At 45.7% G+C, this 21,941-nt stretch overlaps 1 protein-coding gene across 1 annotated transcript in view; it reads right to left on the minus strand.

Moving 5' to 3' along the window:
• Window positions 1-21,941, minus strand: part of ADGRB3 (adhesion G protein-coupled receptor B3) — a 496,325-nt gene that overhangs the window by 108,912 nt on the left and 365,472 nt on the right. Inside the window, exons 16-17 of the mRNA XM_054392660.1 lie at window positions 6,642-6,768; window positions 4,549-4,652 (exon numbers count right to left, since the gene is read on the minus strand). Coding sequence (XP_054248635.1) covers window positions 4,549-4,652; window positions 6,642-6,768 — 231 coding nt within the window. The remainder of the gene's footprint in view (window positions 1-4,548; window positions 4,653-6,641; window positions 6,769-21,941) is intronic.

Below are 21,941 nucleotides of genomic sequence, written 5' to 3' on the forward strand. Positions count from 1 at the left end.
ACCATGCTGATAACTACAAGCTTGTCTGCAGTTGTGTCAGGAACTTCTCAGGCTCTCTGCTCATCCCTGGGAACATCCACAGCTGGCACAAACTTCTCCCAATAACTGACTTCAGCAAAAATAGGGTAATTGACAGGAACAGAAGATTTGGACCTCCATCCACAAATAAAACACAGGGGGCTAGGTGACACCATGGCAATGCATTTTGGAACACATTATTTGGATAACAGTCATCACAGAATTAGAGAATGGTAGGGGTTGGAAAGGACCTCTAGAGATCATTCAGTCCAACCCCCCTGCCAGAGCAGGATCACCCAGGGCAGGAACACATCCAGGTGGGTTTTGAAAGTCTCCAGAGAAGGAGACTCCACAACCATTCTGGGCAGCCTGCTCCAGGGCTCCAGCACCCTCACAGTACAGAAGTGTCTCCTCATGTTGAGGTGGAACCTCCTGTGTTCCAGCTTGTCCCTGTTGTTCCTTGTCCTGTCACTGGACACCATCAAACAGAGCCTGGCACCTTCATCCTGACACCCACCCCTCAGATATTGATAGATATTGATCAGATCCCCTCTCAGCCTTCTCCTCTCCAGACTAAACAGCCCCAGGGCTCTCTGTCTTTCTTCATGAAGAGATGTTCAAAACCCCCAATAATCTTTGTAGCTCTCAACTGGACTCTGTGCAGCAGGTCCCTGTCTCTCTTGAACTGGGGAGCCCAAAACTGTGCACAGTATTCCAGGTGTGATCTCACCAGGGCAGAGCAGAGGGGAAGGAAAACCTCCCTAGACCTGCTGGTCAGACTTTTCTTGAGGATCTTCCACTCTGACAAAACAATTTGCATGAAGAAACAACAATAGTGCAATATCCTTTCTCTTGGTGAGACCTAATGCCCTAAAAAGTGAAACCTGTAGAGAAAGATCAGATGCTGACACTCTCTCTTGCAAGCTTATAATAATTTTAGAAGCTTGCTTCAGATGAAAAAGTCAAAGATTCTTCTCACCCAGTTCCTCACAAGATGCCAGTGTTGTCATTTTTCTATAGGCAGCTTTTTATAGCTTACAGGGCAGAAAAGAGAATGGTTGTGGTTTCAAGTGAAGCACCTCACTGACCTGATTTCAGAGCTGTTAGCAGAGTAAGTGTGGAGTACTAAAAGAAATGGAAGTTCAGAGTGCTCAGGCCCTCTGAAGACCTCTATGTTTATACATTCATGGAATGCTAAAAGGTTAGAAGGGACCTCCAGAGATCATCCAGCCCAACCCCACTGCCAGGGCAGGTCACACAGGAACACATCCAGATGGGTTTTGAAAGTCTCCAGAGAGGGAGACTCCACAATCTCTCTGGGCAGCCTGCTCCAGGGCTCCAGCACCCTCACAGCAAAGAAGTTTCTCCTCATGTTGAGGTGGAAGTTCCTGTGCTCCAACTTCTATTCTGTGACCTACACTATATGCCTCTCACTGGAACTTAGCCAGCATTGGTATCTCCTCCTCAGCTGCAGATCCAGAGATGACACTGAGGAGGCACAACAAGGTTGTGCTGAACCCACAGGCACCTCTGGGCTTTGGAGATGAAAAGAACTGCAGCCCTCCCTTTTGCTCAGCTGTCAATTAATTATTAGAGCATTAGAGGTTTCAGTTATGAAGAGAAAACAACCCTGAGACCAAGTTCCATGTTTTTCCTTAAAATAGAAGTGTTGTTAAGGCTACTTCCATGTGCTTGCAAACAAGTATCGACAAACAGCAAATATCTGCAAAGTCCTGCTACTTTCTGACTTGCTAACTGTTGCTTCACCTGGACCAGTCCCTGACACTGAGCATCCAAGGAATATAAAAGATCTTAGTGTAAGCAGGAGCTTGTGGCACAGACAAGGCTGATAAGGCTTAAGGGCAAAGGCTTTGAGGGCAAAGGGGGGAGAAGAGGAGAGAGAGAAGAAGAAAGGGGAAAAGAGGAGAGGAGAGGAAAGGGGGAGAAGAGGAGAGGAGAGGAGAGGAGAGGAGAGGAGAGAGAGGAGGAGAGGAGAGGAGAGGAGAGGAGAGGAGAGGAGAGGAGAGGAGGAGAGGAGAGGAGAGAGGAGAGGAGAGGGAGGAGGGGAGGGGAGGGAGGGGAGGGAGGGGAGGGAGGGGAGGGAGGGGAGGGGAGGGGAGGGAGGAGGGAGGAGGGGAGGGGAGGGAGGGAGGGAGAGGGAGGAGAGGAGAGGAGAGGAGAGGAAGAGGAGAGGAGAGGAGAGGAGAGGAGAGGAGAGGAGAGGAGAGGAGAGGAGAGGAGAGGAGAGGAGAGGAGAGGAGGAGGGAGAGGAGGAGAGGAGAGGAGGGAGGAGGAGAGGGAGGAGAGGAGAGGAGGAGAGGAGGGAGGAGAGGAGAGGAGAGGAGAGGAGAGGAGAGGAGAGGGAGGAGAAAAAAGAGAAAAGGCTTTGGGGATCAGAAGAAAGGGATGAAAATTTGACTGACATGCAATTTATTTTTCAGTTTGAGTTTTCAGCCAGGGAGATCAATCACAGAAGACTTCTTCAGAGCAGAAAACCTCTACCTCATATCACTTCTAAACAGACCCTGCCACTCAAAGCTGTTCCCAAGCAGAAACACAAACACAGGATCATAATACAGACATAGGATCAAACTATCAACTTTCTCCCTACCCCTAGATTTACAAAAGCAAGCAGATAAGTTTTGGTGTCTATCTTCTCCCTATAGTTGGTTAGCATGTGCTCTTGAGAAACACACTGAAGGCAAATGTCCATGATTCAAATGACAGATCACTCCTCACAGCACTTTCAAAGCATCTTGCTGACAGAACAGTGAGACCTATATGAGATTCCTCTTCTTCAGCTGGCTGCAGCACCCACACTAGATTCAGAACAGCTCATGCATATTTTTTCTCCTCCACTTGGAAGTTACTGTGATTAGATAACCACAGACTGCTTTTGGGTTGGAAGGGACCTTAAAGACCATCTAGTTCCAAACCCTCTGCCATAAGCTTCTAGTGCACTCAGCTTCTCAAAGCCCTATCCAACCTGGCCTTTGAGACTTGCAGTGATGGGACAGCCACAGCCTCTCTGGGCAACCTGTTGCAGTGTCTCACCACCCTCCTCAAAAGAAAACTTCTTCCTTGTATGTAATTAAAACACTGGAGAACACCAGCTCCACTGAGCATGAGACTATTTCCATCCAAGTGCTAAATATACCAGGGAGTGCAAAAATAACACTCTCATTCTTCAGAGGGGAATTATAGCCTGAAATGCTCTCAGTCCTACCTTTGACAGACAATAACTGATCATTTTTATATCCTTTCCATTATAGCTTATGTAACTAGGTATTTATTTATTATAGATATCTAATCCTAAGGGTCTCTGTGGCTACATAAGAGTGAAAGAGAGGAGTGTGTATTGCCAAGCAGATTCTGAAAGCAAAATTATCTTTGTTGATGTTGAATTACTCTAAAAGTTAGTTTTCCACCTCTGCTTCTTCTCACTTGCACAAGACCCTATTTTTCCCATGTTAGGGTTAAAAAAAAAAAAATCACTGAAAATCCCTTTGCATGACTTCTCCTCTTGTTTTTCTACTTCTACATGAAGGTATCAGGCTAGTTCTTATCATTTCTCAAATTAATGTAGTCCATAAATCTCTACTGCACTTTTAATTCAATGTGATACTTCAGTAAACTCAGGATGGAAAGTGAAGTACTGAAACACACCACCACACTAATTACAACCACTTCATTTCATCTTCTCTACTGAAACTTATCAGCCAAGTGGATAAACTCGAAGCAAATGAACCAAACCTCCCTAAAATGCAACAGCAGAAATTGCACATTTGAGATGTTGTTTGGATCACACAGAACTTTGGACTAGATGATCTCCAGATGTCCCTTCCAACCCCTCTGTCATTCTGGGAACTTTGGGTTTAAGATGCTAATGGAGGAGAAGCAGTCAACGGTATAGGTCAGAAGCCTCAGACAAAATAAATGATGTAAAAAGAATCCTGTTAAATGCTCATTAGCACTGTGAACACCCCACTGAAGGTGCAATGCCACTCACACTGAAGAAGAAGAGTGGACCTAAATCATTACAGGTAGACCAAGACAGTAAAACCAATCACAGAATCATCAGGGGTTGGAAGAGACCTCAAGGATCATCCAGTTCCAACCCCCCTGCCATGGGCAGGGACACCTCACATTACAGCAGGTTGTTCACAGCCATACCCAGTCTGGTCTTAAACACCTCCAGGGATGAGGCTTCTACCACTTCCCTGGGCAACATGTTCCAGTGTCTCACCACCCTCATGGGGAAGAACTTCTTCCTAAAATCCAATCTGAATCTCCCCTCCTCTATCTTGGACCCATTCCCCCTATTCCTATCACTACCCAACATCCTAAGAAGTCCCTCCCCAGCTTTCAATCAACCACATCAAGAAATGCAGGCATCAAAACATGCACTATGTTTTGTCTGGGTGTAGTTTTGCCCTTCCAAATAATAAATGTTGCATCTACTGCTCCCTTCAAACATCAATTAAATACAACCAAGGTAATCACATTCAGCTTTGCAAATCCTTTACTTACCTCCATAGCGCTGCATAGACAACTGCGAGGGTGATCAAGGCCAAGCAGGAAAGACCACTGCCTACTATTAAGGTCACTGAGGGTGTACCAGATGATTCCATGATCTGTAAGGTGACAACAGACAACCATGAAGCAAAACCAACCTCCAGCAAAAAAGAAAAAAAAAAAAAGTCAAAGGAAAAAGAAGGAGGGAAAAAAAAAAAGAGCAACAAAAGCAAAATGTCTAAAGCATTCCCAGTGCTATTAACTCAGGAAGGAGAACTCAACTTTAATCCAAACATGATCAATACATAACTTATAGAATTGTCAGGGTTGGAAGGGACCTCAAAGATCATTCAATTACAACTCCCCTGCCATGGGCAGGGACACCTCACACCAGATCAGGTTGCTCAGAGCCACATCCAACCCAGTCTTCAAAACACTTCCAGGGAGGGGGTTCTGAGATCTGTTGAATTACTGAGGCCTTTGAGCTTTACAGTGCCTTTATGATACCTTCAGGCGAGTTTAAAAAGGAAAAAAAAAAAAAAAAAAAAAGAAACCAGGTAGTGATCTTACAACATGATAGGAGCCTATCCCAGTAACAGAACTTTAAATGATTCCCCCAGTTCAAATTAACCCACAGATATCTTCCTCTTGAGAAACAGCCATATGTGGAATTGGGTATTTAATAAACAGCCTCCCTGGAATATCATAAAGGTTTGTCCTGGAATTTGGTTCCTTCCTGTTGCCAGAATTCCCAAAGTTTCTGCACTTTGAATAACTTTGCCTTCAATCCACTCTTTTCACACACTTAATTTCCTTGGGCCTCTGATTGTCTGGAAGGTGTCTACAGCAACACTACCATCAGCTTTCCATAAAGGAGCTGAGAACTTATCATTATTATTGTTGTTGTTATTATTATTATTATTACTATTATTATTACTATTATTATTATTATTTCATTAGTTTTCTGTGTTTTCATCCAAAATGAGTAAAAATCAATGACCTTGAAAACAAAGTAGCTTTCCCTGCTCTAAAAGAAACTATTATTGTCAGATGAGGGTTTGGTGGGGTTTTTTTGTTAGTTTTTTTTTTTTTTTACCACCTCCATGTGTATCTGTGCTCATGGTCTGAAATAAGCATAGGGGGAAGAAATAAGGGGGGGGGAAGTGGAATTTAGATCTGAAAGTTGGAAAAGATACAACACTGGCTTCACCAAAATGCTTTCTGAAACCTCAGGGATGTGTTGGAAACTACATTTATGGAGAGATCTTCTCTCACCCAAAAGGGAAGAAGGAGACAGCTGTACTTTTAGGCCAGATCTCACATTTTATTCCAGCCCACTTTGTTCCAAACTGATCTGCTCTGCTTTGAAAAAGAGGCTGCCAAAAGCCAGGGAAATGAAATTCTGCCTTAGCTGGAGAACTTCACAAATATTTGTTTTGTTTTGTGTTTTGTTTTTAGCTAATTTCCCATTCGTTAATCCTGGGAGTGTCTGCTGGTACACTTATGATCCCCGTCCTTCTCCTGAAAACTTGATTATTTTTCTTGCATCGCATCACCAAAGTAGACAGGAAAAATCTGTGCTGAAAACATCCAATGCAGATCTGCAATCTGTTTAACTACAGGATCCAAGGGTTTTTCCTACCAAGGAGCAAGAATAAAGCCCTGCACATTCCCCCTCTGAAAAGGCTTCAGGAAAAAAAAAAAAAATCAAAAACTGGTTAAGTTGATCGTTGCTGGATGCAAAAGTTTGCCAGGCATTTGCATCACAATTAGAAGGCTTTCTCTGAAAAAATTAAAAAAAAAAAAATCCCAGTTGGAGAAGGGAGCAAATTTCAACCAGGATTTAGCTCTATCCCGGAAATGTGGAAATCCATTTCTCAGAGGCACTGCTAGACACCAGGAGACCAACATTTGCCTACCTGCAATATTAAACAATCCCTCAGCGCAGGGGCTGAGATATCCCTAAGAGGAAAAGCTCGACCAGCTCCCCACCCCCTCCAGCTCTCCCCCCCCCCCACCTCCCCGCCATTGCCTTTTGCATTAAAACCGGATTTTTTTTTTTTTCTTCCCCACGGTCTCCCCCCAACTCCCCCCCTTTTGTTACTTACTATTTCTCTAGGTTGCTGAGCCAAAATGGCGAAGGTAGAGAGACGATCACATAAGCATTTCGTATGGGATGCATCGGTAAGCACAGTTTTACATCCCTGGGTGGACCAGGTTCCCAAAGAGTCGTTCCTGCAAAGGAGAGAGAGAAGAGGAGGAGGAGGTGAGGATGGCTGGCTGGCTGGCAAACCGGGAGAACGAGCGGCTGGCGGCCAGTCCCTTCAGGAGACAATGCAGGTTCAGCGCGACCAGGGGCTGCTAGAGCTCCCGGACGGCCTCGGGGCAGCAGCGGCGGCGGCGGCGGCCGGGCCGGGCAGCGAGGAGCTGCGCGGAGCAGCCGCGGAGCTGTCCGGAGCTGTGGTACTGAAATCCCGGCGAGGAGCTGCGCGGAGCCCCGCCAGCCGCGGCAGCAGCCGCCCCCTGCGCTGGAGCCACCTCCGAGCCTCACCAGAGCACTGCGAAAAACTCATCGGGGGAAGAGGGGGAGGCTTCGCCTCGCTCCTTTTTTTTTTTTTTTTTTTCCTCCTTTTCTACCGGCTTGGTTCTGGCCTTTTTGTCAAGAATTTGATGCTCGGGAGTTGTAGTGGATTTGGCTTTTGCCTTTGCTTTTATTTTTTTCTTTCCTATTTCCCCCCCCTTTTTCCCCCTTCCCTTTTTTTCCTCTCTCTCTTTTTGCCTCCCTCTTATTCTTTTTTCCCCCTCTTTCTCCCTCTCTTACAATTTTTTTGGTCTTTTTTCTTTTTTTCCCTCCCTCTCTATTTTCTCACTTTTTTCTCCTTCCTTTCCCCCCCTTTATCTTCTACCTCCTTTTTATTTTCTTCTTTCATTTCCCTCTCTTTTTACTCTTCTTTCTTTTATTTTTCCCTTTTCTTTTCTTTATTTTTTTCTTTTCCCTCCTTTATTCTTTTCCTCCCCCTTTTCTTCGCACCTTGTTTTTCCTTCCATTTTTTCTTTATTTTCCCTCTTTTTTTTTATTTCCTCTCTTCTCCCCTCCTTTTCTTTTTCTTCCTTTTTTTTTTAAACTTTATTTCATCCTTTCCTACCTCCCCCAATTTTTTCCTCCTTATTTTTTCTCCTTCATTTTCCCCCTCTCCTTTTTATTTATTTATTTTTATTATTATTGTTACCACTTTTCCTCTCTCACATGCAAGGCTGCTTTAAAGCCAGATGGTTCTCAAACGTCTGCCTACTGTCTTGTGCCAGTTGGACCGGGAGAGTGCTGGATCTTCTCTTCTGCTGACAGCTATTTTTACTGAGGAATTTTTTGATGGTTTCTTTGGGTTTTGGTGTTGTTTTTTTTTTTTTTTTCCCTTCCCCTCTCTGTGTACGTGCGTGTGGTTGTCGTTTTCAGCGATCAGCCTCAGAAATTTCACCCTGGTAACGGCAGCATCAGATGCCTCCAACTCCTTCCTCGGCTCCGGCGGAGGGGTGGATCTCAGCACGGCAGCACACAGCATCACCACAGAGACACACACGAGTTCGCCCTCCAGACATTCCTCGCTCAACTCGCCTTTTCCCCAGCTCCCTCCCCCTTTCCCCGCTGCTTTCCGCTCGGGGTGGGAGCAGCACGCCGAACCCCGAGCCGGAGCCATCCTTTTGCTGGTGTCTTTCGCCGCCCGCCCCTAAACACAACGAGATGATTAACACGGCCCCCGAATTCAATTAGACATTCAATATGCTAATGCAAGGTCTGAAACCCACCCCAGCAGAACAATAAAAATGGTAGCAACCCACGTTTTCTTTGTGCAGGCAAGGAGAGGGAGAGACACAAAATCAGCTCTTTTTTTTTTTTTTTTTTTTTTCCTTCTCTCCCCCGAACTGCAGAGAGGGAAAATCCTTTCTAGAGGGAAAAAAAAAAAAAAAAAGGGTTGGTTTCAAATAAAGCAAACCTTCTCTCTTCACATGTGTTATGTTTAGAGAACAACAATTCCTTTCATGTCCAGAGAGCAACTGCAGTGACTCTGCTGCCAGCAGCAGCATGTGAGCTGTCAATTCCTGTCCATCTCACCTCAAGTCACCATATTACCTCAAAAAATAAATAGTAATTAAAAAAAAAATAAAAAGGAAAATGAAACTGGCAGAAGCAAGGTGGAGGAGCAATAATTTCTAGTCCCTGACATCACCCTTGTTTCACCTCTTCTGCCTTGACAACACACCTTTGATGAGTGTTTCTATCTGCCAGGCACCTCATGCACTTCCTAGATTCATAGAATGGTTTGGGCTGGCAGAGACCTTAAAGCTCATCCAGTTCCAACCCCCCTGCCATGGGCAGGGACACTTCCCACCAGCCCAGGTTGCTCAAGGCCTCATCCAACCTGGCCTTCAACAGGGAGGGGGCATCCACAACCTCCCTGGGCAACCTGTTCCAGTGTCTCCCTACCCTCACTAAAGAATTTCTTCCTCATCTCCAGTTGAAATCTGCCCTCCCCAAGCTTCAATCCATTCTGCCTCATCCTATCATTTCAGGCCTTTATAACAAGTCCCTTCCCATCTTTCTTGTAGCTCCCTTTAGCTACTGGAAGGGCACTCTGAGGTCTTCTCTGGGTTGAACACCCCAAAGGCAGTTTGCTATCCCAAGCCTGTTCTCAGCACACAGTTCCCCCCTGAGCCTACCACTGTTCTTTGAGCCCCCACCAGATGTAACCCTTCCAGGCAATTGTCTTCCAAACAGTATCCTGTAATAAAGCTAACAAACAGCAACTGGAAGGGAACAATGGAGAGCAAGTCACCAATTCTTTCAGGCACTAAAACTGTCCAGTATCTTTCAGTCACAAATGGTATCTTTCAGCAAGCCTCAGGCTAAATCAACATCCACTTAGGAGAAAAAAAATAGTAGAGTCACATATTCTAACTTCTGAAGCATCCTATTACCAAATATCTAAGGGGCAAGTGTCAGGAAGATCATGGAATCATGGAGTCACAGAACTGTTTTGATTGGAAGAGACCCCCAAGATCATCAAATCCAACCATCAACCTAACACCACCCTGGCCACTAAACCATGTCCTCAAGTGCCACACATTTCTGGAACACCTCCAGGGATGGGGACTCCACCACCTCCCTGGGCAGCCTGTCCCTCACCACTCTTTCAGAAAATAAAGTTTTCCTCCTCTCCAACCTCAGCGTCTCCTGGCACAATTCCAGGCTGTTTCCTCTCCTTCTACCACCTGAGACCAGAGAGAGGAGCCCAACCCCCACCTCACTCCAACCTCCTCTTAGGGAGACCTAGAGAGCAATGAGGTCTCCCCTCAGCCTCCCTTTTCTGAAGACTAAAGAGCCCCAGGTCCCTCAGCTGCTCCTCCCCAGCTCCAGGCCCTTCCCCAGCTTCCTTGCCCTTCTCTGGGCCTGCTCCAGCCCTCACAATGTGAGGCCCCCAGGGTTCGAGGTGCAGCCTGGCCAGTGCCTGGTGCAGGAGCATGACTCCACTCGGGGTTCCCCAGGGACAGGACAAGAGGCAATCAGCACCAACTTGTTAAATCTGACCAGGAGAAGGAGCTTCTTCACTTTGAGGGAGGCAGAGCCCTTGAGCGAGCTGGGAAGTCTCCATCTCTGTGACCTGCTATAGGTGATCCTGCTCTGGGCAGGGGGATTGGAACTGAGCTCCGCAGCTCCCATCCAAGCCCTGTGATAACCTCCTGGATAACTTCCACTTGTTTTCTTAGCTTTCCTGTCTCTTACTGCACGGTGACACCTTGTCAAGGCCAAAGGAACTGCATTTTCTCAGGCTAATTAAATATTAAGGGCTGATAGCTTTAGAGAAATTGATGTGTTTTCAAACAAAAAGGATGGCATTCGTCGTCCTGAGAATAAGAGTTAAGTGTATTTCACTCAGCCAGGCTCAAAAAGCACTGGGTGCTCAACACAACATGTCCAGAGGAGGGCCATGAGGATGAGCAGAGGGCTGGAGCTCCTCTCCTGTGAGGACAGAGTGAGGGAGTTGGGGTGGTTCAGTCTGGAAAGGAGAAGAGTCCCAGGAGACCTTCTTGTGGCCTTCCTGAAGGGGGTTCCAAGAAAGCTGGGGAGGGACTTTTTAGGGTGTCAGGGAGCGACAGGACTGGGGAAATGGATCCAAGCTAGAGGAAGGGAGATTCAGATCAGATGTTAGGTAGAATTTCTTCCCCAGGAGGGTGGTGAGACACTGGAACAGGTTTCCCAGGGAGGTGGTGGAAACCTCATCTCTGGAGGATTTTAAGGCCAGGCTGGATGTGGCTGTGAGCAACCTGCTCTAGTGTGAGGTGTCCCTGGCCATGGCAGAGGAGATGGAACTGGATGATCCTTGTGGTCCCTTCCAACCCTGATAATTCTGTGATTCTGTAAATCCTTGCTGATGGAGTCCAACAACTTCTAAAGATAGCTGTTAGACAAGCACAGAGACCAGGCTGATTTAGAACAAAACATCTATGACCTGCTACCACTACAGAATCATAGAATAGAATCATAGAATCAGTTTAAAACAGTTACAAATCAGGGGGAGTCAAGCAGGTTCAGAGGGGCTCAACCTGTTCTTCAAGTCCCTTGCAGACATCCAAAAATCCAAGTTCAGTCATGAAGTTCACAAAGGTGGGATCCAAGGGCTGGAGCACCTCTGCTGTGAGGACAGGCTGAGGGAGCGGGGGTTGTTCTGCTTACTAACTCCCTCAGAGATGTTGGACATTTGGACTTACTGACATAAAAATCACTATTTACTATAAAGTCATCTTGGAGGGGCTTGGACAGGCTGGACCAGTGGGCTGAGAACAACTGTATGAGACTGAACAAGGCCAAGTGCTGGGTCATGCACTAGGGTCACAACCACCCCATGAAAGCTCCAGGCTGGGACAAAGTGGCTGGAAAGATGCCCAGCAGAGCAATATGAGGGTGGCCATCAGCTGAACATGAGCCAGCAGTGTGCTCAGGTGGCCACAAAGGCCACCAGCATCTTGACCTGGATCATCAGTACTGTGGCCAGCAGGAACAGGGAGGTGATTGTGTCCTTGTACTGAGCACTGGTGAGGCAATATCTTGACTGTGTCCTGGGTTCAGTCTTGGGGTCCTTACTGAAAGAAAGATACTGAGGGGCTGGAGCAGGTCCAGAGAAGGACAAAGCACCTGATGAAGGGTCTGGAGTACAGGGCTGGGGAGGAGCAGCTGAGGGACCTGGGGTCATTTAGTCTGGAGAAAAGGAAGCTGAAGGGAGACCTCATTGCTCTCTACAACTGCCTGAAAGGAGGTTGGAGTGAGGTGGGGACTGGGCTCTTTCTAAGTAACAAATAATAGAACAAGAGGAAATGGCCTCAAGTTGTACCAGGAGAGGTTTAGATTGGAGATTAGGAAAAAATTCTGGATTGAAAGGTTTCTCAAAAAATGGAAGAGGCTGCCCAGGGAGGTGGATGAATCCATCCCTGGAGGTGTTTCAAAGAGGCAGAGCTGTGGTGCTGAAGGACATGTTTTGGCACCAGCCTTGGCAGAGGTGGAGAATGGCTGGACTGGATCATCTTAAAGGGCTTTGCTAACCAAAACTCTTCTAAGATTCTACCAAAGGAATGGAACTATGGAGCTAGACCAGAAGTGTTCCATTTAGTACACCTCAATGCTACACTTTCCATGAAGTCCTCCATCCACAGATGTGTCCCTTTCACAATGCAACTCTTCTGGGACAACCAGGATCTCTCTCCTAGTTGGAAGTTGAATTCCTTTCTGGTGTGGTGTTCTCTGACCATGTTTCTAACGTTTGGGGTTATCACACTTATTGTTCCTCTGGATCTTCCTTGCCATGCAGCAAGCTCCAAAGGAGTGACAGGCACCAAATCAAAACACATCTTCTATTTATATCAAGGGAAATCATCAAATTGAAACTATGAAGCCAATACAGATGTAAGTTCGTGCCCATTATTGGCAATTTTGTTCTCTTCCACTCAGCTGCAGATGATTTAAATCAACCTGGCAGAATTCCCATGATCTAAGCAAAGGAATTCCCAAAAAGGATAGATTCACCATTGCAGGTCCTGTGTCATCCTGCAGCTGAGACAGGCTAAAAAAATAGGGGAATCAGGGGGGAAAGTCTAAGTAAGGAGGTTCATACAGGATATTAGGAATAAAATTTCCTCAGAGCAAGGGCTGTCAGGCATTGGGACAGGCTGCCCAGGGATGGCTTTGAGCTGCAAGACAGGTGGGGACTGTTTTTTGGGGGGTTTGGTTAGTTGGTTGTTTTTCTGGTGGTTTGTTTTGTTGTTGTTGTTTTTTTTTTCCCATACTGGCAACCAATGATCCAAGCAGTTGCCTGGAATTTGATCCTCATCAAACAAAGAGCTAAGACAGAATCATAGAATTGTCAGGATTGGAAGGGACCTCAAGGATCATCCAGTTCCAACCCCCCTGCCATGGCCAGGGACACCTCACACTAGAGCAGGTTGCTCACAGCCACATCCAGCCTGGCCTTAAAAGCCTCCAGGAATGAGGTTTCCACCATCTCCCTGGGCAACCTGTGCCAGTCTCTCACCACCCTCATGGGGAAGAATTTCTTCCTAACACCCAATCTTAGTCATAGATCTATGATGATAGCTTGAGACATTTGTTTGATGATTGATCAGAGAATTGTTTTGGTTGGAAAAGATCTTAGGAGGTGTTTTCCAACTTCAGTGGTTCCAGGAGGATCCCTCAGGGCTCAGGTTATGTCCTTTTTTCCCCCCCTGTGTGAGACACTTGCTTTTTATAACCAATCCACTTCTGTGAGTCCTCCCCAGGAGTCTAAACAGATCTAATCTATTTTCTCCCCAAATGGATTGATTTCTTTCTTATTTGGAAGCTAATCTGACCAGCCCTCATAATTAAAATAAGTGTTGGGCTTTCCCCCCACCTCCTTTGGAGCCATCTCTGTTAGATCAGATGCTACCCTGTGTACTTGCCTGGCCAATTAACAACTGCTTCAAACAGAGGAAAGCTTATGTCCCTCTTCTCTCTTTGATGAGTCAGGGTGCACCCCAACTGAACCTGCTCCAACTTTATTCTGCACATTCAAAACACTTTCTGATACAAATACCACAGTAGGGCAAAGGCAAACAGCTCAGACATAGTATTATTATGACAATTACTAGACAGTCTGAGGTGACAGGGGGTTGGTAGTGACTGATGGTTAACATCTTCTGTTGGGTATCTTCAGTGAAAACCTCAACTACAGAGTGTAGAAGTGAGTTGTCTTTCCTTTACAGACAATAATTTGTTACAATATGAATCTCTAAGAGGCCTACAAAAAAAGCTGGGGAGGGACTTTTGACAAGGACTTGTGGTGAGAGGATGAGGGGGAATGGATTGAAGCTTGAGGAAGGCAGATTTAGACTGGAGATTAGGAAGAAATTCTTTCCAGTGAGGGTGGGGAGACACTGGAACAGGTGGCCCAGGGAGGCTGTGGATGTTCCCTGCCTGGAGGTGTTCAAGGCCAGGTTGGATGAAGCCTTGAGCAGCCTGGGCTGGTGGAAGGTGTCCCTGCCCATGGTAGGGGGGGGTGGAACCAGATAATCTTCAAGGTTGCTTCAAAACAAAGGTTTCTCAAAAAATGGCACAGACTGCCCAGGGAGGTGGATGAATCCTTCCCTGGAGGAGGTTCAAAGAGGCAGAAATGTGGTGCTGAGGAAGGTGGTTTAGCATCAGCCTTGGTAGACTTAGAGAATGGTTGGACACAATCTTAAAGGTCTTTTCCAACTGAAACAATGCCATGGAATCACTGTGGGTTCTGCTGAGGGTACCTAGCAGAGGGGCTAGGAGGAGAGGTGCATCACATTGTATTACCAAACATGAAAACAGACATTTCCAAATTCTATCTGGAACACGATGGAAGGAGAATGAGGCTCTGCAGCATGCCATGGCCAGAGAGTGAGCTTAATCATAGAATGGCCTAGGCTGGAAGAGGCCTTAGACATCATCTAATCCTTCCTCTTCATGTATTGACCATTGTGCTGAGTCAATATAACAAGGAGGAGGAGCAGTGGTTCCCAACTGCAGCAGGGGAGAATTAGGTTGGGCATCAGGAGGAAGTTCTGCACAATGAGAGTGAGAAATATTTTGTGTGTGATGAAGAGCACAGGAAGAATACCTGCTGCTCTGTAGGGACAGGGTTTGTTATGATGGACTTGTCTTCAAGTGACAATGTTGGTGTGCTCCTCAGCCTTCAGGTGTGGCAGTAAAGGAGTGACAAAAGCATCTCAAAAGAATCAATGTTAATACACTAATGGCCTGCACACATTGGACAGCACTTCTCAGCTGAAAGCCTTAACACAGAGATGGGATGGACAGCATCATCAAGTCACAGAACCATTGGGGTTGGGGATAAAAAACCCAACCCTGTAAAGATCATCAAATCCAGCCATTAGCTGACCATTACCTCAACATAAGACATTGGAAAAACTGAGAGACATCTCAAGGACTCTAAATCCAAAATGAAATTGTGAAAGCAAATTACTCCAGGGCTAAAAGAAAAAGGCAAGCAATAGAGAGCTGTATTTATTTCTCTCTATGGAGGGCTCAGGCATTGCTTCCAACAGCAGAGATATTGAAAGTGCACACAGAGTGTGCCCTCAGCAGCTTTGCTGATGATACCAACCTGGGAGGATTAGCTGAGACACCAGAAGGCTGGGCAGCCATTCAGTGAGATCTGGGCAAAGGAGAACCTCTTGAGGTTCAACAAGAATAAGTGTAGAGGCCTCTGGCTGGGCAGGAACATCACCATGCACAAGTACAGGTGAAGGATTGACCTGTTGGAAAGCAGCTCCACAGAGAAGGACCTTGGAGTCCTGGTGGACAGAAAGTCATCCATGGGACAGCAATGTGTCCTTGTGTCCAAGAAGGCAAATGGTCTCCTGGGGTGCATTAAGAAGAGTGTGGCCAGCAGGTCAAAGGAGGTTCTCCTCCCACTCTACTCTGCCCTGGTGAGGCCACATCTGGAGGATTGTGTCCAGTTCTGGGCTCCCCAGTTCAAGTGGGACAGGCACACTAGAGTGTCCTACAGAGGCTATGAGGAAGATGAAGGGACTGGAACATCTGTCTGATAAGGAAAGACTGAGAGCCCTGAGGCTGTTTAGCCTGGAGAGGAGAAGACTGAGAGGGGATCTGATCAATGTCTATCAATAGCTGAGGGGTGGGTGTCAAGAAGAAGGGGCCAGGCTCTGTTCAGTGGGATCCTGTGGTGGGACAAGGGGCAGTAAATACCAACTGGAACACAGGAAGTTCCACCTCAAGATAAGGACAAACTTCTTTGCTGTGAGGGTGCTGGAGCCCTGGAGCAGGCTGCCCAGAGAGGTTGTGGAGTCTCCTATGGAGATTTTCAAGACCCATCTGGATGTGTTCCTGTGTGCCCTGCCCTAGGTGATCCTGCTCTGGCAGGGAGGCTGGACTCTGTCTTCAGAGGTTCCTTCCATCCTCTACCATTCTGTGACTTTACGATATCTAAAAGACATAGAATCATTATTTAAGGTTGGAAAACACTTATTTTAAGAGGACTGGTCAGATTACGCTTGCCAATGAGAAGGAAATTAATCCATCTGAGGAAAAACAGATAACATCTGTTTAAACTGCCAGGGAGGACTCACACCACTGGATTGGTTATAAAAGCAAATGTTGTACCCAGGGAAAAGGATGACTTAATCATCATGGAATCATCAAGGTGGGCAGAGCAGAACAGAAGAGGGTCACTTCAGGAAGAGCCTGAGCTCTGTTTTCTGTTGTGCTAGATGGTTTAAAGATTATTTTGTACTTCTGGTTCAGCTATGTTTTGTCTGTCTTACACTACAGACTCATCTACAGCATGAGAAACTGCTGTGATGTGGGAAGTTCTTTACTCCTTCAGCTGAGGTTTCCATCAGTGAAGGCACAAATGCCAGCATGAAGCCCAGCACCCCAGCCAGGGAGGAGGCAGGAGGCTACAAAACCACAGAAACATCCAGGTTGGAAGAGAGCCTCAGGATCACCAAGTCCAACCCAGAATCCTACTCTACAAGGGTCACCCCTAAACCACAGACCCAAGCACCACATCCAAACCACCTTTAAACACATCCAGGGTTGGTGACCTCCCTGGGCAGCACATTCCAATCCCTGACCACTCTTGCTGGGAAAAAATTGTTCCTACTTTCCAGACTAAGTCTACCCAGTCACAGCTTGAGGCCATTCCCTTTGTTCTATCACTAATGACCTGTGAGAAGAGACCAGCACCAACCTCTCCACAACATCCTTTCAGGTAGCTGTAGACAGCAATGAGGTCTACACTGCCATCACCACTAAACCATGTCCCCAAGTGCCATCTCCACACATTTCTTGAACACCTCCAGGGATGGTGCCTCCACCACCTCCCTGGGCAGCCTGTGCCAGTGCCTGACCTTACACAGGGATATTTCTCAGCTTTTATTGCAGTTTTTGCAAGGTTCACTCAACTCCTACTGGCACAAGAGGCATGCCACAGGCTGCCTGTGGTGTGTCACCTGGATGTGGCCTTCTCCACTCCAAAGCTGAAACAACTTTCCCTTCAGCCACAGTGCTGCAAGCAAAAAAAAAAAAAAACAAACACCCAAGAAACTCTGCTGCAGCATCTCCTTACACTTTGAAGCCATTTACATTCTGTTATGTTCTGGTGCTACTTGATGTTTTAAAAGTGCAATAAATAAAGAATACAATTAATTTAGATTACCCCACTCCATCTGAATTATATACTGACTACTTAGCACCCCAAGCCTTATTAGCTAGAATATATCTCCTGGAAATTACATAATGAGGGCAATCACAATCATTGTCTGTGCATATCTAGCATTCAGGGGATGCCATGAATCCACTTCATGTCGGTGCAAGATGAATATTGATATGCAGTGGAGTATCCCCAGCATAACTCACAGCAGAACCTGGTGCTATATTTTGATCTCTCAAGACAGCTAAATGATATCTGAAATTACCTAGAAGCAAACATCTTCTATTGACTGTGCACTGGAGGGAACTTATGGCTGTATTTTAATTCAAAGATGCTAGAGCACATCAAGGGGGTGATGTGTTCTTCAGTTAGATTAGTTCTTGGCAGAGCCTTGCAGATAGCAGCAAACCAGAAAATATGACTTATGTCACCTAAAAAAAGAGATAATCTGCAGTAAGTCCACGTTGAAGGCAGCATGCAGTGCTCATGCCTGCCTAACTCACATCTAGGGGAGACAGGAAACCTACAGGAGAAGAATCAGAATCATTCAGGTTGAAGTCAGCATGGACTGCTCATGCCTGCCTACCTCACATCTAGGGGAGATAGGACACCTTCACGAGAAGAATCAGAATCATTCAGGTTGAAGTCAGCATGGACTGCTCATGTCTGCCTAACTCACATCTAGGACAGACAGGAAACCTACAGGAGAAGAATCAGAATCATTCAGGTTGGAATCACCAAGGCTGAAAAAGACCCTTAATATCATCCAGTCCAACCATAACCCAACTGCTATGACCACTAAGCTATATCCTGAAGCACCACATCTATGCTACTTGAACACCTCCAGGGATGGGGACTCCACCACCTCCCTGGGCAGCCTGTTCCAATCCCTGAACACTCTTGCAGGAAAGAATTTTTTCCTCATCTCCAAACCAAACCTCCCCTGGCACACCTCAAGGCCATTGATGCCTAAACAGACATAGACAGAATTAGAGAATGAGTCTTACAAAGAACAGATGAAGGAGCTGGGACTGTTTGGTCTGGAGAAGAGGAGGATGAGGGGAGGCTTCTCACCCTTCTCTCAACAGCTCCCTGAAAGGAGGTTGCAGTGAGGTGGGGATTGGTCTCTTTTCCCTACTATCAGGTGACAGAATGAGAGAAAATGGCCTGAAATTGTGCCAGGGGAGGTCTAGGTTGGATATTAGAAGAAAGTGATTAGCAAAGGGATTTTCTCTATTTTTGAGAGGAAAAAATTAAGGGGAAGTGCTTTAGAAAAAGAGATAAAATTAATTAGGTCTAAATCACCTGCAACAGCAAACAGCTTTTTCACTCCCTGTTATCCCAGAATCAAATATATGCAGCAAGGCTGAAATGATCTCTCTGGCTTTATCAGGAGGTTTAGGTTGGATATTAGGCAAAGTTTCTTTATGGAAAGAGTGGTCAGGGATTGGAACAGGCTGCCCAGGGAGGTGATGGTGTCCCCATCCCTGGAGGTGTTCAAGAAATGTGTGGCACTTGGGGAGGTGGTTTGATGGTCATGGTGGTGCGGGGTTGCTGGTTGGACTGGATGACCTTAGAGAGCTTTTCTAACCAAAGAACTCTATAATTCTACTAAGATGACAGAAGATGTGGGACACGGTCCATGAGCTAAGTCCCTACAGCCTGGGTTAGTGGTCCTAGAGGGAGGTCTGATAAAGGTCTTTAAGACTGCCATGGTGAAAATGGACCAGAAATGAGTGATTGTTATTCTTTGTAACAGAAGATCTAAGGGTATTAAATCATTAGGCTTTGTGTTCCAAACAAACAATAGGAGGCATTTTATCCTCCCAGGGCATAGTTAGTGTGGAAATCATTGCCACAGGAGGTTATAAATGACACAAGATTATGTGACCTGAAAGAGTGATTAGACAAATTCACAGCCAAAAAAAAAAAAAAAATATCTTTAAAGGGCTACAGCACACAAAGACAAAAATCATCTGGCTGGAATTTGGAAATCATGCCAGGGGAATAGCTGCTAAAGAAGCATCTTGGTCTCCACCAACCTCTTAGACATTTGTTAACAGCCACCTTGGCAGGCAGGACATTGGGGCTAGACTCATCTCTCACCTGTCCAACCCAGCTCCTATTTTATTCCTGGATTAAAAGATTGGCTCTCAAATTAATCTCCACACAGTTTGCTGCTTGTCCCACATCTCATGGGTGAGGGCAAGACCTCCTCTCACACCAGCATTGGACAGCAGTGAGAACACCTACGGGAGGTGACCCCAAGCAGAAGAGTTCCTCTACTTAGTAACTCCTCCTTACAGCTCCAGGAGGTGCTGAGTAGGTTGAGGAGTATCAGGGAGTGGAAGAAGCTACTGGAATTGCATCCTAGCTTCCCTGGGACAGGCCTAAGAGGCATACAGGGCTAGGGAAGAGATTGTCTCCCTGTATTCATCACTGGTAAGGCCACATCTTAAACACTGTGGTCAGTTTTGGATCTCTCACTATAAGAAAGGCATTGAGGTGCTGGAGCATCCAGAGAAGAGAAACTGAGCTGGTGAGGGGTCTGAAAAACAAACCTTATGAGGAGCAGCTGAGGACACTGACATGTAGTTTGGAGAAAAGGAGGCCTAGGGAGACTTTCGTACTCCCTACCACTCCCTGGAAGGAGGTTGGAAGCAGGTGGATCTTGGTCTCTTCTCCTAAGTAAGAAATTCCAGAACATGAGGAAGCAGCCTCAAGTTGCATAAGGGGAAATTTAGACTGGATGTAAGAAAATAATTCTTCACTCCATGTGTTATCAAACACTGGAAGAGGCTCCCAAGGGAAGTGGTTAAATCTTCATCCCTGGAAACCTTCAGGAAGTGTACACATGGTGCTGAGGGATATGGTTTAGTGGTGCTAGGTTAACAGTTGGACTCAACATCTTCAAGGCTTTTTTTTTTTTTTTTCCCCTCCAACCTAAGCTGTTTTATATGCAGATTAAATTTAAAACACTGCTGAGACAGCACCAAGCTGAGCCTCAATAGAACAGAGGTCCTACAACACCCTGAATTTACAAATTGAATTTCTTGGCATCACAAGTGGACACTGAACAGAATTAAATCTTTATGGCTTTGCATTAACATCTTAGCTGCTCAGGAGAGAATTTCTGATCCCCTTAATTTTATGGTCTGGAATTGGGATTTTACAAGCCTGCTCACACCCTGAAATATTTCATAGTGTCCTAGCAAGATAAATAGAATCTGTGTGTGTGTGTGTGGATACAGTGGACAGGTAATAGGTGCTGCAGTGGTGACATTTATTTCATCTCATCTGATTTTGATATACTTCAGAAGATCTCATTTAAGATTTACACTAAAGATGACTTAAAAATGTCACAGAATTGTTTTGCTTGGGAAAGGCCTCTAAGATAAAGTTGCAAAAAAAGTATTAGAAGTGGAAAAAAGTACTAGAAATGGAAAAGAAAAAGTATTAGAAATGGAACAAAAGTATTAGAAATGGAAAAAAGGTATTAGAAATGGAAAAAAAAAATTAAACTGCTTCTACATGGCCTCTGCAAATATTTTGATCATTTTTGCCTGTAGGGAACACCATGATGGAATTCTGGAAATGTTTTGGTTGAAAAAGCCCTTTAATATCATCCAAGTCCAACCATCAACCCAACCCCACCATGGACACCAAACCATGGCTACAAGTGCCATGGCCACACATTTCTGAAACACCTCCAGGGATGGGGACTCCACCACCTCCCTGGGCAGCCTGTGCCAGTCCCTGACCACTCTTGGCAGCAAAGAAATTTTTCCTCATCTCCAACCTAAGCCTCCCTTGGTGCCACTTCAGGCCATTTCCTCTCCTTCTATCACCTAATATTAGGGGGAACATTCTGTGCATGATCTTAGCTAGTAAACACCTACAAAAAGATTTGCTTCTTTCCTTCAGTTTTTGCCTTTCTCTACAGAAAAATTACAACTCCTGACCCTTGGAATGGCCAAGATTGAATCCCAAGCCAGTAACATCTATTTTCTATTTAAAAATGTCACTGCTTTTAAGTCCAACACCTCATAGCCCTGAAGGGCTTGGAGGCATCAACTTGTAAAAGGGAAATATCCTCAGCTTTCCAATTGGACACACAGGTCTTGCTTCTAACCCCAGAGGGCTGTCAGACATCAAACTTGAAGCCATGACATTTGAAAGAAAACCTACAGAGGAGTTACAGGAACAGAAAACCATTTCCCCCACTTGCTTGCAAAAAGTTTTTATTGCTCCTTTTTTTGCCCTCTGCTTCCAATGAGTAAAATCTCTGGTTTTAAAAGGTGGCTGTGTATGAAAATAGGACCATTAAATGTTTTAAAGAGTCTTTCTCTAAAGGTTAGGTGGTAAAAATTAATGCAAAGATGTTAGCATTTGTGGGGGGAAAGGAGGAATGGAATACTCAAGGTCAGAAATACAGAAACAATGGCCTCAGAATGCAGCTCCTGCTATGGTTGTGTTTTAGTGCCTGGTGTCACTTTATCTTTCAGGCTATCTCACATTAAAATTAATTTAAATGACTGCAGCACCAGTTGACTTAAGCCATCCTTCATTTTTAATGTTAATTAATTCCAGGATGGAGTATAATCATACAGTCACAGAACTGTCAGGGTTGGAAGGGACCTCGAGGATCAGCCAGTTCCAACC

The sequence above is a fragment of the Indicator indicator genome, chromosome 2, assembly GCF_027791375.1.
Source record: "Indicator indicator isolate 239-I01 chromosome 2, UM_Iind_1.1, whole genome shotgun sequence".
In the NCBI taxonomy this organism is placed as follows: Eukaryota; Metazoa; Chordata; class Aves; order Piciformes; family Indicatoridae; genus Indicator; species Indicator indicator.